We start from the raw sequence: 13,023 nt of genomic DNA on the forward strand, positions 1-13,023 counted from the left end.
TGTGTTTGTGTATATGAATGCAAAGTGCCCACAGAGGCCAGAGATGTCAGCTCCTTGTAAGTTGCCTGATGTGGGTGTTGGGAACCAAACTTGGGTCCTCTGCAAGAAGAGTATATGCTCTTAACCACTGAGTCATTTCTCCAGCCTCCACCTAATATAGTCTTAATTCTATAGTATATATATATATGTGTGTGTGTGTGTGTGTGTGTGTGTGTGTGTGTGTGTGTGTCTTTTTGAGAAAGGGTCTCCCTGTAGCCCCAGCTGTTCTGGAACTCACTATGTAGACCAGGCTGGCCTTGAACTCACAGAGATCCGCCAGCCTCTGCCTCCCAAGTGTTGGGATTAAAGGCGTGCACTACCACGCCTGGCTTATTCTATAGTATATTCTTACAAATAATAGAATCTTAATATTTTTGTCTGAAGATTTTCTTAATATGCTTCCCAAGCATATAATCACCAAGGTTATTAACTACAAATCTGAAATTAATTCTCAAATAATTGTCACTACATACACTGGGGAAAAGGCTTTCATTCACTAACAAATATTTTGCCAGCAATTGTTTAATCAATTAATTGAAAACAAAGCATGAAGTAGTTCAACAAACACTTCTTGGTTCCAAGTATCTGCTGTTCAAAACTAGGCTCTCAGGGAGCTGTGTCTTGGACTGGAGATAAATGGAGACTATACAGTTCAAGTAAATTCATGAAGGGCTCTGTGGTGTCCCACAATGGAATGAGAACTGGAGGAGATAGGAAGGGAAAGGACATTGCAGACTACTGAGGCATTTCTTCTGAAAGTTACAGAGTTGCAGAGGACAAATATGATCAGAATCCCATTCTAGAACAACCACTCCAAAAGCAGAGAGCACAGATATGTGAGTTACTCTTCTCATTGCTGTGACAGAATGCCCAACCTTCACAACTTTAAGGAGGAAGGATTTACTTTGGCTCATGGTTTTGGAGGGTTCAGCTCATGGCTGCCTGACTCCACATGCTTGTGTGAAGCATCCTGTAGCAGGAACATGGACAGAGGCTGTCCTTCACTTCTTGGTGAGCAGGAAGCAGAGAGAGAAGGTAGTACAGGGAAGGGCTAGGGCAAGGTATTATACCTAAGATAAGCTATCACCCCAAGGACACACCCCTAGAAACTTGCTAGCACTAACCAGACCTCAGCTCCTCCCTTTTACCACCTCCCAATAAGGCTATCATATTATGAACCTGTTCATTACACCAGAGTCTGGCTGATCACATGATGCTGAGATGCCCTCAGGGACACACCCAGAAGGGTGTTTCACTAGGTTTGGCTTCTCTCTATCCAGTGACGTTTACAGTGAAGTTTAACTATATAGTGGAGCAAAGAAGAGACAGCAGGATGCTGACAGCACTGCACAGATGAGAGTCAGTTCCACTTCTAACCAGGAGGGGGCGCAAAGGTCACATGACAACTTCTTTCTTACACATTCCCCGCCCCCCAAGAAACTGATAATAAGCAATATTTTTCAAGCTACTAATTATACATGCATGGTACTGACAGACTCCGTGATCACCAGGACCTAAAAAACAGAAGTGCTGACAAGCATCCTGGGTAAGTAACTAGCTTGTTTTCACCTTAGGGGAATCCAGAGTTTAGTAGGGAAACTGTGTACTAGTACAGCCTGCCAGACTGAGAAAAAAGTGATTTCATTTAATACTAAAACACTTAGCATTTGATATTTGGAATATTTTGAGCCATTTCTTTTTCCAGGAACTGCATTTTAATGTGATTCTACGCTTAAAGCAGTGAACCTCCAATGGAAAATTATATCAGAGATACAAGCTAGGTATGTCTCAGAGGCCAGGAGGATGGTTTCTGAGGGGAATTGTTGGATACTGATTTATCTGTGGGCTCAACTTCATGACATTGCCAAAATCTGACTTTTCTTTTGGTCTTTTTGAGACAGGGTCTCCATGTAGCCCCAGCTGGCCTGGAACTCCTTATGTAGACCAGGCTGGTCTCAAACTTACAGAGATTCATTTGCCTGCCTCTGCCTCCCAAGTGCTCTGACTTCAAACCCATAAAACTGGCATATTTGGTATGCCTTCCCTTCATGCACTCACTGGTAGGCTAGTCTCTGTACCATCCACCATAAAGCTATTTTACAAACTAAAACAGTGCTGCTAGCCACAGCTCTAAAGGCAGCACTAGATGGCAGTGGCAGCTCTACACACACAGTCATATCAGTTTGACTTTTACTGGATTTAGGTTGCAGTGAATCAAACTCTTAAAAAAAAAAAAAAGTCAAAGCATCAAAAATCAAAGTAAAACAGTAGTGTTATCTGGCTTTGGAAATGTAAGCCAAAAAGTAATTAAACTATCAACTCACCTAATTTTAAATTATGAGAACACAAACATAGCTAGCAACTTTATAAAACTGTGATATTTCCTATGAGGTCTTTTTTCTGCTGTGAATCTTAATCATATGAATGTGTTTAGATGTTAATGAATTTGAAGAAAAAATCCATAACATTTTAAATTGCTTTTTCTATCAATATGATAAAACTTCATAAAAGAATTCACTTTATGCAGTTTATTGTGGATTTTTTTAATGAGTAAATTTTCTACTTATTTAGAGGCCATCAATGTGAAAGTACAGCTTGCTGTTAACATGCTGTGATCAAGATATTAAAAAAGAAATTAATAAGAGATGGGGGTGGTGGTGCTCTCCTGAATTCCTGGGACTTTCAGGTGGATGTGGGAGGATCAGGAATGCAAGGCCATCTTCAGCCTATATCACAGAGAATTTGAGACTAGTCAGGGCTACCTGAGACCCTGTTTCAAAGAATAAAAACAACAACAACAAAATACCCTCATTAAATTTTTCCAGGAAAAAAAATGGGAAATGATAGAAATTAATAGTTTTACTTAAAATAAGTTTTAAGAGTTTTTTCTTGTGCGGGGTATGGTGGCACACTCCTTTACTCCCAGCACCCGGGAGGCAGAGGCAGGTGTATCTCTGTGAGTTCAAGGCTAGCCTGGTCTACTTAGTGAGTTCCAGGCCAGCTGGAGCTACAGGGAGACCCTGTCTCAAAAAGATAAAAATATCTTTTCATATCTAAGAGAAAAATCTTATTTAAAAAGTTGGTTTGACACAGTGATACAGTGATAGTTTTGATGAGTTTTCTGTAATATTTTTTCCAGTTTTACTGAGGTATAACAGACAAAAGCTGTATATATTGATGAAGCTCAATGTGATAGTTTGATAAATGTGCACATTATGTTAATGATTAACATAATTAAACTAATCAATATATTGATCCCCTTACAGTTACTTTATAAATCTGAATTGGAATTTCAGCATGATTTCATAAACTTACATGTGAACACACCAAAACTTTATGTTTTCTCATTTATTTCTAAATGGTCCATGTTTAGATTCATTTACAATACCAGATAGCATTCAGTTGAGGTCTCAGTAACACTAGAATAAAATTGATTAACTTCTTAATTTTTAAAAAATACTTCTAACACTTTGTCTGAGGTTGATTTTGTACTGACAGAAAAAATTCAACTTATACAACATAGCTGGGCAGAGGGCTGGAGAGGTAGCTCAGTGGTTAAGAGCACTTGCATAGTTCTCACATAGGACCCAGGTTCAATTTCCAACACCCACATAGCAGCTAACAACCATCTGTAACTCCAGTTCCAGGGGATCTGATGCCCTCTTCTGACTTCCATGGGCATTGCATGACATGGGTGCACTTACAATAATACATCCATACACACAAATTAAAATACAATAATAAATAAAATATTTTTTAAAAACATAGCTAGGGGATGGAAAGATGGTTCAGTGGTTAAAAGCATGTACTGCAGAGGGCCAGAGTTCAGTTCCCAACACCCATGCCAGGTGGCTCACAACTGCCTGTAACTCCAGCTCCAGAATCCAACACCCTCTTCTGAACTACATAGGCACTGCATTCAGAGACATACCTACACACACACACACACACACACACACACTATTTTAAAATAATAATACAAATAAATCTTTAAAAAAAAACACACACACACACACAGCTAAGAACTCTCAAGCATACAAAAGCCAGCAACACAAGACTTTGTCATCCGAAGAATCCTGAAGTCAGCAAGTCTCTTCACCAAGGCAGAAGAACCAGGCCCTGGATCTCTGATTACAGGATCATCAAACAAGGAAAGCAGCAGCTAGTCAACAGTCCTGTACCAGAGTAAGACTGAGCCAGTGAGAGATCTAGACAGTGGGAGGCAGATTTCAGGGACAAACATCCTGACACCCTCCAGCCCTGCTCAGAAGCTGGGAGGGATACCAACTCACCTCACAATAGCTCCACTGTTTGTGGACAGGACAGTTTCAGGCTCTCTGTGTCTCTCAAGACCATCACACCCTCCTTGTTCTTGTTCAGCATTCGCCAAGGTACCATCTGATAGCCAGTCCACCTTTAACACTGACCATTATGGTCCCTGGGAAAGTATCTCCTCATTGTAAATTAGCTCCAACATTTCAGTCAGTGAGTCCAATGGCTTAAAGTCAGTCTCCAAAGTCTAACTTTGGAGCTCAGGACACACTGGCAAAGCAAGTGGTGAAGTTGTGGTTCATTTCCTGAACCACAAAGTTTCACCACAAGCCAAGCTAACTGTCTCCTGCTTGAGGTCTTTTTCCTCTCACTTCTTTGGGTCACACATCAGCTTGCAGACAGGGTTCTCTAAAACCCTAATCTACTCCCCAAACTCAACACAGACCTACTGGTACCTGCTGAGTTATCCTTTCCCCCTCCCACTCATTGGTGTCTAAACTCATTTTCCCAAGCACAGACAGCACTAAGGAGCACACATTCCTGTCAGATACCACAGAAGAAAATGGGCCAGTGGGACAGATCTCTCTAGCTGGTGAGCACAAGGTTCAAGCTCCATTTCTTTGGGTCAGCCCCTGAGTGCTGAGGCCTTGACAGCGTGCCATAATGCTCTGTAATTATGCTAAGTTGTTTCCATATAGTCCCATAAGTATTAACATTTTAAAATATCAAAAACTAAAAAAAAAAAAATCAAAAAATGCTAGGGCAGAATGTTCTTTAGACAGTGACAATCACTAGCAGCAAAGGCAGTTCTGAAAATCTTCCAACTCACATTTGGTCTCTTCTTAAGTTTCAAGACACCCCAGGAAGACATATTACAAAATGTGACCAAAAAACAGGAAAATGAAAGCTCACATGACCAGCCTCCTTGTGTCATGTGTGGAATTGAATGTCTTTCTACAACTTACACCTTACAGTGTGTGTTTTGGTGACTCTACCTCTGTAGCAAACGAGATGAAAAGCATTATCTAGCATTTCTTAGGATTGGCTTAAGAAAACAGAAGTGACATTTCCCTAGAACAAGCTTAAAACATGTTAGACTCATAGACATCTATTCCAGATTGGCTCAGCAGGGGCTGCAAAGATCTCTTCAGGTTTTGTCCTGGAAGGCTGGGGCTAAGCAGGAGTGTGCAGGCCTCCCCTGAACTGCTCTACTTTGTTACCCACAGATGTTACTTAATTGTCACTGTGTACCACAGGGTCAGCACTGCTGGACAACCATCACTATGGACCACAGGGAGAGCACTGCTGGACAACAGGCGTGTGCAACAGGTGCTGCCTGAAGTAATCTACACTTCTACTTACCTCCACGGCAACCACAATCAAAACAAGGTCTGTTTTGGACTCTGGAAAGACTGCATTCACTTGGGGTGACATTCCAATCAGAGCGCAGTTAGTGACCACAGATATGACACTCATCGTTTCAAAGGCCAACTGAAAGAAAAAAGATGAAGTTAAACATTGCAGTGGCCACATGCCAATTCTGTATTATCTGAAACCCAAGGGGAAGTCCTCTGCTGGGTTCTAAGCATACCATGCCCATTTTAAATTTCTGTCTGTCACAATATGATTTTCCTTGCTTGAGAAAGCTGTGCTGTTGGAAGGAATTTTAGTCTTTGGCTTGACCACCTCCACTCAGCATGTTCAATCTTCCCTGCAGGCACCCAGGACCCCGAATCGGGAACACCTCAAGGAATGTTTAGTCTCTCCTCATTCCTGAATAGAATCTAAGGACCATCAGAGAAAATGCTTCACACTCAAAGACAGGCAGTGTTTCAAACAAGTTACTTCACAAAACTTCCCTTCAACTTTGTTTTTGTTGTTTTATTTGCTTAGCTTTGTTTTGAGAAAGGGTCCCCCCTGTGACCCCAGGTGGCCTGGAACCCACTATGTAGACCAAGCTGGCCTGGATCTCACAGAGATCTGCCTGCCTCTGCCACATGAATGTTGGGATTAAAGGCATGCATCACCAGGCCAGGCTTGCCCTTCAACTTTGATAAGTCATATACCCCCACCTGGCTCAGCTATGACCAAGCTCAGGTTATACATCATGGACCCTTCCTTGGGATACATACTGAAACTCCTACAGAAAGCAAACCATAAAAGCCTGGCCCCACTGGGACCTACAGACACTGACTGGGATTCCATGGAGGCCCAGTGTGTCCTGTAGTGTTCCTGGATAACTGGTGAGCTCTGGGTTCTCTCTCTTATATTTTTATGTAAAAGCTCATCATGGTCACCACCTGATAACTTAAGCTATTCATTTTAATAAACATAAGGATTCTGTTCCCATTACATCTTCCAATGGTTATTTATATGTAAAATAGTTATGCCTATAGATTACTATTTTTATTTAAAAGTATTTTATTAGCATTGATTTTTTTTAAGAGGTAACATGATTATATTGAAAGACTTTGTATAGGTGGAGAATATGGACAGAAAGTGAGTGGCAAACTCACATTATAGGAATAGTGACAAATTTCACATTATTGTTGAAGCTTCGTAGTATAGTCTTGTCAGTAAATAATATTTAAAAATTACAGTAGACATACAGAATTTTGAATTTATATTCTAAGATACAATTACATTTTTAGTTTTGAGAATTATATCAGCTATTACAGTACTTTCTATTTTTTAATGAAAACAAAATGTTTATTTATACAGAGAGAGCAAAATATTCAGACAAAACTTCTCACACCATGATTTTTCTCTCTAGAAGTTCAATTAGGGCACAGGTGAAGACATACTAGGGCTGTAGAAGAGCAATAGAAAAATAATGGAAAACCTCTTGGTGCCTGGTCAATGGGAGATATCCAACTTCAATGTCGGGTACCCAGGACCACAGCTGGGCCTCAAGGGAGGTAGGAGGCCCATTCCAGAGAATCAGTCCTCCCAAGACCAGAATTTGCAAATAACAGAGGCCTCCCCTCTGCCATGCACAACCTGGAACCTCAAGGGAAGGGGCTGTGGGGAATGTAGTCAGAGAAGACTAAATCTGCTGCCCAACATCAGGAAGTCCTCCATGCTCTACTCTGATCCACCATCCAGGATCATGGGAGGGGACCACAGCTCCAGCTCACAGAATAGGACCACATCTCCAGGTTTTCAGGAAGGAGCCACAGCTTCAGCACACAGGATGGGACCACAACCCTAGCTCACAGGAAAGGACCACAGTTCCAGGTTGACGGGAGGAGACCACAGCTCCAGGTTCATAGGAAGGAATCTTAGCTCCTGTTCACAGTTCGCTCACAGGACGGGACTATAGTTCCAGGTTCATTGGATGGGACCACAGCTCTGGCTCTCAGGAAGGGACCACAGCTTCAGCCCACATGAAGGAACCACAACTCTGGCTCATGGGAGGAGACCACAGGTAAAAGTTCACAGGACGGGGCTGCAGCTCCAGTTCATGGGAGAGGGGCCCCCACTTCAGGGTCCTTGGAGGGGAGTTCAGATACAGGTTCATGGAATGGGACCACAGCTTCAAGTTCATGGGAGGCAATGGCAGTCCCAAGCTCATGGGGCGGGGGGGGGGGCTCTGGTTCATGTGAGACAGGCACAGCTCCAGTTCATGAGAGGGGAACACAGCTCCTGGCTCACAGAAGACAACCCATAATTCTAGACTGATATGAAGAGATCACAGTTCCAGCTTCATGAGAGACAACCATCATTCCAAGGTCACAGGACCAGAACACAGCTCCAAGTTCACAGGAGGTGAACACAGTTCCAGGCTCATGGGAGGGGGTCACTATTTCAGTTACTCTGGTTCCTATAATTTTCCTGTCTCCATTACTCTGTCCATATGACTATGTTTAAGATAGAGAATTTTGACTTCTGTGCAGCAAATAAAGGCAACAGTTATGTGCTGGCTTGAATTTCTTGCTTGAGGGACACTGATATTGGAGAAAATCAGCTTTCACTCAAGGAGAAAGATGGATCTTGTATTTTGTTGTTGTTGTTGTTTTTAAGGTTCTGGTTGGCTTTTTTTTTTTTAATTTGGTAACTGAAGCCTTCACATCTTCCTCCCTGGCCAGGGGAAGCCAGTGATGAGACATCTTACTCTGCACCATGTTTTACTGAGAGCCACCACTACCACCATCTTGAGTTTTCGGTAATTTTCTTTCTTAATTGCCAAGTCCTTTCTTGCCTGTGCCCAGCTTGTCACCTGGATGATGATGATGGCCCAACAGACTATGCGTGCATGGCATAGTAGACACCTACAGGCCCAGTCCCTGGCAAGAGATGCACCAAGGGGTGTGGCACAGTGGGGTGGTAATAATCACCCCCCTGGTTGCTCCTGCCACCAGGTCCCTGTACTCTGAGATAGGTGGTGGGGTATGGGCATCGCATGTCCCCTGTAGATTAATTTTGTGAATTACTTTATCTTCTTATTCCTCGTGGCATTTTCCAGTTGATTCTCTGGATTTTCCTAACTACCTGATTTCAAAATCAGATTACTTCCAGGCACAGTTTTATTTCTACCCTTCTCGTTTATAGTTATAATCCTTTCTCTTGTCTGGTTAGGTTGGACAGTAATTCTAGAGCTACTGAACACTGAAAGTGATCTTACAAACCCTCTATCTATTGGTGTTACTTGAATTCTTTTTGCTTTTATGTCACTTAATATTTTAAGTAACAGTGATCTGTACTTTTTGACACTTCATGAATTTATATTTTCCCTTAGGTATCTGTAAATTCACACAGTGGTAAGAAACAAAAAGAGATCCTATGCATCATTTAAATTTTATTTATTTATTTTATTTTATGTGTATGAGTGTTTTGCCTGCATGCATTTAAGTATACCACCTAAGTGCAATGCCTGCAGAGGTCAGAAGAGGGCACTGAATCCCCTGGAACTGGAGTCACAGATGGTTGTTAGCTGCCATGTGGGTGCTAGGAACTGCACCTAGTTCACTGCAAGAGCAGCCGGTGCTCTTATCTGCTAAGTCATCTCTTCAGCCCCAATTCTATACATCTTTACATAGCTCCCCACATTAGCGACTAGTCACAGATAGAAACACTAGCACAGTCTGGTGATATTACTCATGTTTTCACAGTTTTACATGAGCACATTTGTGTGCACACAGCTTCACAGTTTTATCACCTGTGCGGCTTTGCATTATCAGCCACCACAGCAGATACCAACAGGTCAGTACCACAAAGAGTCCATTCTGCCTCTTGGATAACTTTACCTCTTTTCCCCTTTAACTCTCCAATCCTTCACAGCCACTTGGCTGCCTTCATTTCTAAAACTTTGTAATTTCAATAATGCGATGTAAATAAAATAAGATGTTACACAATCCCTCTTTTATTCTATATAACTGCCTAGATCTATATCCAAATAACCATACCTATTAATATTTTGTTCCCTTTCATAGCAAAGTAGTATTCCATGTTGTGTTTTCTAATGGCTGTTCAACCATTCAGTCCATGAAGGGCATCTGGTCTGATTTACTTGGCGTGATCTCAAATCAAGGTGCTGTAAGCACTTTTTGTACAGACGTTTGTATGAGACAACTTTTTGCTTCTCTACCTATCTAAAGGTATAATCATGGGTGTATTAGTTACTTTTCTGCTGCTATGATAAACACCATGACCACCCAACTTATAGAAGGAAGAGCTTATTGGACTTATACTTCCAGAGAATAGGAGTCCATCATGGTGGGGAGGCATAGAGGCAGAGGCAGCCAGAGCAGAAAGCTGAGCAATCACATCTTCAAGCAGGCACAGGAAGCAGACAGTGACAAACTGAAAGTAGGACAGGGCTCTATACTCTCCAAGTCTGCCTTCAGGGACATACTTCCTCTAGCAAGTCACACCTCCTCAAGGATCCATAACCCTCCTCAACCAGCACCACTACCTGACCCACTGTTCAATACTTGGAGATTATGAATATATTCTAATTCAAACTACTACAATGGGTTCATAAGGTAGTTACATGTTTAGTTTTACAAGAAGTGGCCAATCTTCTTCCAGAGAAGCTGCAGTACTTTTTATTCTTGCCAGCAATGTAAGAATGATCCAATAACTATCTTTGCCCGCTCTGGTGGTGTGACCACCACTCTGACAGGTGAGTAGTGGGGCCTTGAAGTAGTGGGTTACCTGTACAGCATCATCAGTGTCCTCTAGTCACTTGACAGGCATGCAGTGTAGCCATGCCTCACTGTGGCATATGTCACCCACACAGCATCACCACTGCATCCTCCAGCCACCTGACAGGCATGCAGTGCTGCAACACCTCACTGTGGCAGGTGTTATCCATGTAGCATCTCCATTGCATCCTCCAGCCACCTGAAAGGCATGCAGTGGTGCTTGCCCCACTGTGGAAAATTTGCCTTCCCTTCATGGTCGCTGATGTGTGGTATCTTTTCATTTGTTTGTATGTTGTCAGGACAAAATGTACTCTTCAAAAAAAATCCTATCCAAGTATTTTGTTCATTTCATAACTGAGTTACTTCTCATTATGACTGAGTTTGGAAAATTAGTTACCCATCCTAGACTAGGTCTTCATCAGATATGCTGTTTGCTAATATTCTCAGTCTGTTCATCCTCACCATGGGGCTTCCGCTGGACAAAGTGCAATGCCCTGATTTTTCTCTTTTATAAACTATGCTTTTGTTCTTACAATGAACTCCTTTTCTTGTTCAGATCCAGACTTTCTTCATCTTTTCCTGAAAGTTTTCTAGTTACACCTTCCATATTCAAGTACATCATCCATTTTGAGATAATTTCTGTGTGAAGTGGTTGATGAGGTCACGATGAAGTCTACTGACTGGGTATCCAATGGCCCAGCACCATGTTGAAAAGGCTATCCTTCCTCTACCAGTTACTCCATTTTCAAGTTGTGCACACTGGTGTGAGTCAGTCTCGAAGGCCTAGCTCACCTCCACTGACCTGTGTCTTCCCTCTGCCAACACCAAACGGTCTTGACCACTGCAGCCATACTGCAGTCGTGGCACAGCTGACCAGGTACTGTGGGGTGCTCTCATACCCACGTTTCCTCTGCCATGATTGTTGTAGATGTCCAAGTGCTTGTGCTGCCCACAGAAGCTGCCTATGTTTACAAACTCCATGTTGGGATTTTGACAGCTCCTGTGGTAAATCTATAGATCAATGTGGGGAGAGATGACATCATCCCTTGAGTGTTCTAATGCACGAACATGCTATGACTCCATTTCCTTTGGTCTTCCCTTAGGATTCTATAGTCATCAGCACACAGATCCTGAACACATTGCATCTTCCTGTTCCTTAAACCCATGATAAGTAGCAGTTGCTTTCATGCCTTTTCACATTTTATTGTTACATACAAATGTGACTGATTTCTGTACTGATCTTGCATCCTGAAGCCTTCCTCCTTACTGTTTCTGTAGATTCTCTGGAACTTTCTAGATTGACAGTCACACTATCTACAGATTAGACAGCTTTGCTTCTTCCTTTCAATCTGTATGTCTTTTGCTCCTTTAGCTTCTGTAATTTAACTGAATTTCTGGTGCAAATACTAGGAAAGGTAGAGAGATGTGAACATGTGTGCCTGATCATAGAAGGAAAGCGTTTGTTGTTTTTCACTCTGAGGTTTAATAGATGATCAAGTTTAAGTATTTCTATTGTCCTAAGAGTTAAAAAATGAATGAGTACTGGTTTTTGTCAAATGCTTTATCTATATTGATTGATATAATTTGTGATTTTCTTAATTAGATTATGTTGAAATACACTGACTTATACTGAAGCAGCTTATATTCCTGGACTAAATCCCATGGCATATAATTCTTTTAACACACTGCTGAATTCTATTTGCTAATAAATTTAAATTGGGGTTTGTGTTCATGAGGGATGCTGTTTGTTTCTTAACTCCCTTTATGTCTGGTTTGCTGTCATATTCTAGCTTCATAAGATAAACTGGGAAATCTTCCCTCTTCCTCTGCCTTCTAGAATTTTGTAAAATTGGTGTTGATTCTTTTTAAATGGTAGAATTTGTCAGTACAATTGTTTGAGTTCCACTTGACATCAGATGGGTGTGTTAGTAGTTGCTGGTTTTTGGAGGAAATGGTCCATCTCATCCTAGTTGTCAATTTTCTATTTGTAGAATGGTACATGGAGCTGCCCACTCTCCTTGGATGGCCACAGTCTGTGATGGTGCTGGCTTCTCAGGCTGCTCTGTCTTTTCTCCTTTATTTCCAGTCTTGCTAAGAGCCAGCTGTTTGGTTCCCTGACCTTACTGTTGTCTTCAGTCTCGCAGATTTGTTCCCTTCTCTTTGTTATTGCCTTTTTCTAGTGGTTCTGGGTTTATTTTGCTCTTGTTTTTTGGTTTCTTTACAAAGTGCTGGGCTTATCTGAGTTTCCTTTTCTAGCATTAGCATTTGGTGCTGTGAGTGCTCATTCAGGATTGCTTACCAGTCACGCCCCACAAACTTCCGTATTCTGTACATTTATTTTCTTTCAGTTTAATGTATTTTTAAAATTTTAACCTGAGATTTTTTTTTCTTGTGATAGTATGAATCATGTTGACTGGATTTCCAGTGTTTGGGGAGCTTGCTGTAATCCTATTATTAACTTTGTTTGATCTCAGTGTTGTCACAAATGTACTACTACAATTCTAATTATTTGATGTTTGTTTTATGTCCCAAGAGCTAACTGATCCGTTCTTTAGATATTGTCATG

The 13,023-nt window shown here is 41.6% G+C and overlaps 1 protein-coding gene across 3 annotated transcripts in view; it reads right to left on the reverse strand.

Moving 5' to 3' along the window:
* The window catches only part of Ano10 (anoctamin 10), a 160,127-nt gene that overhangs the window by 88,806 nt on the left and 58,298 nt on the right, over nucleotides 1–13,023 (reverse strand). For all 3 annotated transcript variants that reach the window (XM_008849484.3, XM_029554265.1, XM_029554266.1), the window contains one exon: nucleotides 5,674–5,802. In XM_008849484.3, coding sequence (XP_008847706.1) covers nucleotides 5,674–5,802 — 129 coding nt within the window. The remainder of the gene's footprint in view (nucleotides 1–5,673; nucleotides 5,803–13,023) is intronic.

The sequence above is a fragment of the Nannospalax galili genome, unplaced genomic scaffold, assembly GCF_000622305.1.
Source record: "Nannospalax galili isolate Female #2095 unplaced genomic scaffold, S.galili_v1.0 scaffold443, whole genome shotgun sequence".
Lineage (NCBI taxonomy): Eukaryota > Metazoa > Chordata > Mammalia > Rodentia > Spalacidae > Nannospalax > Nannospalax galili.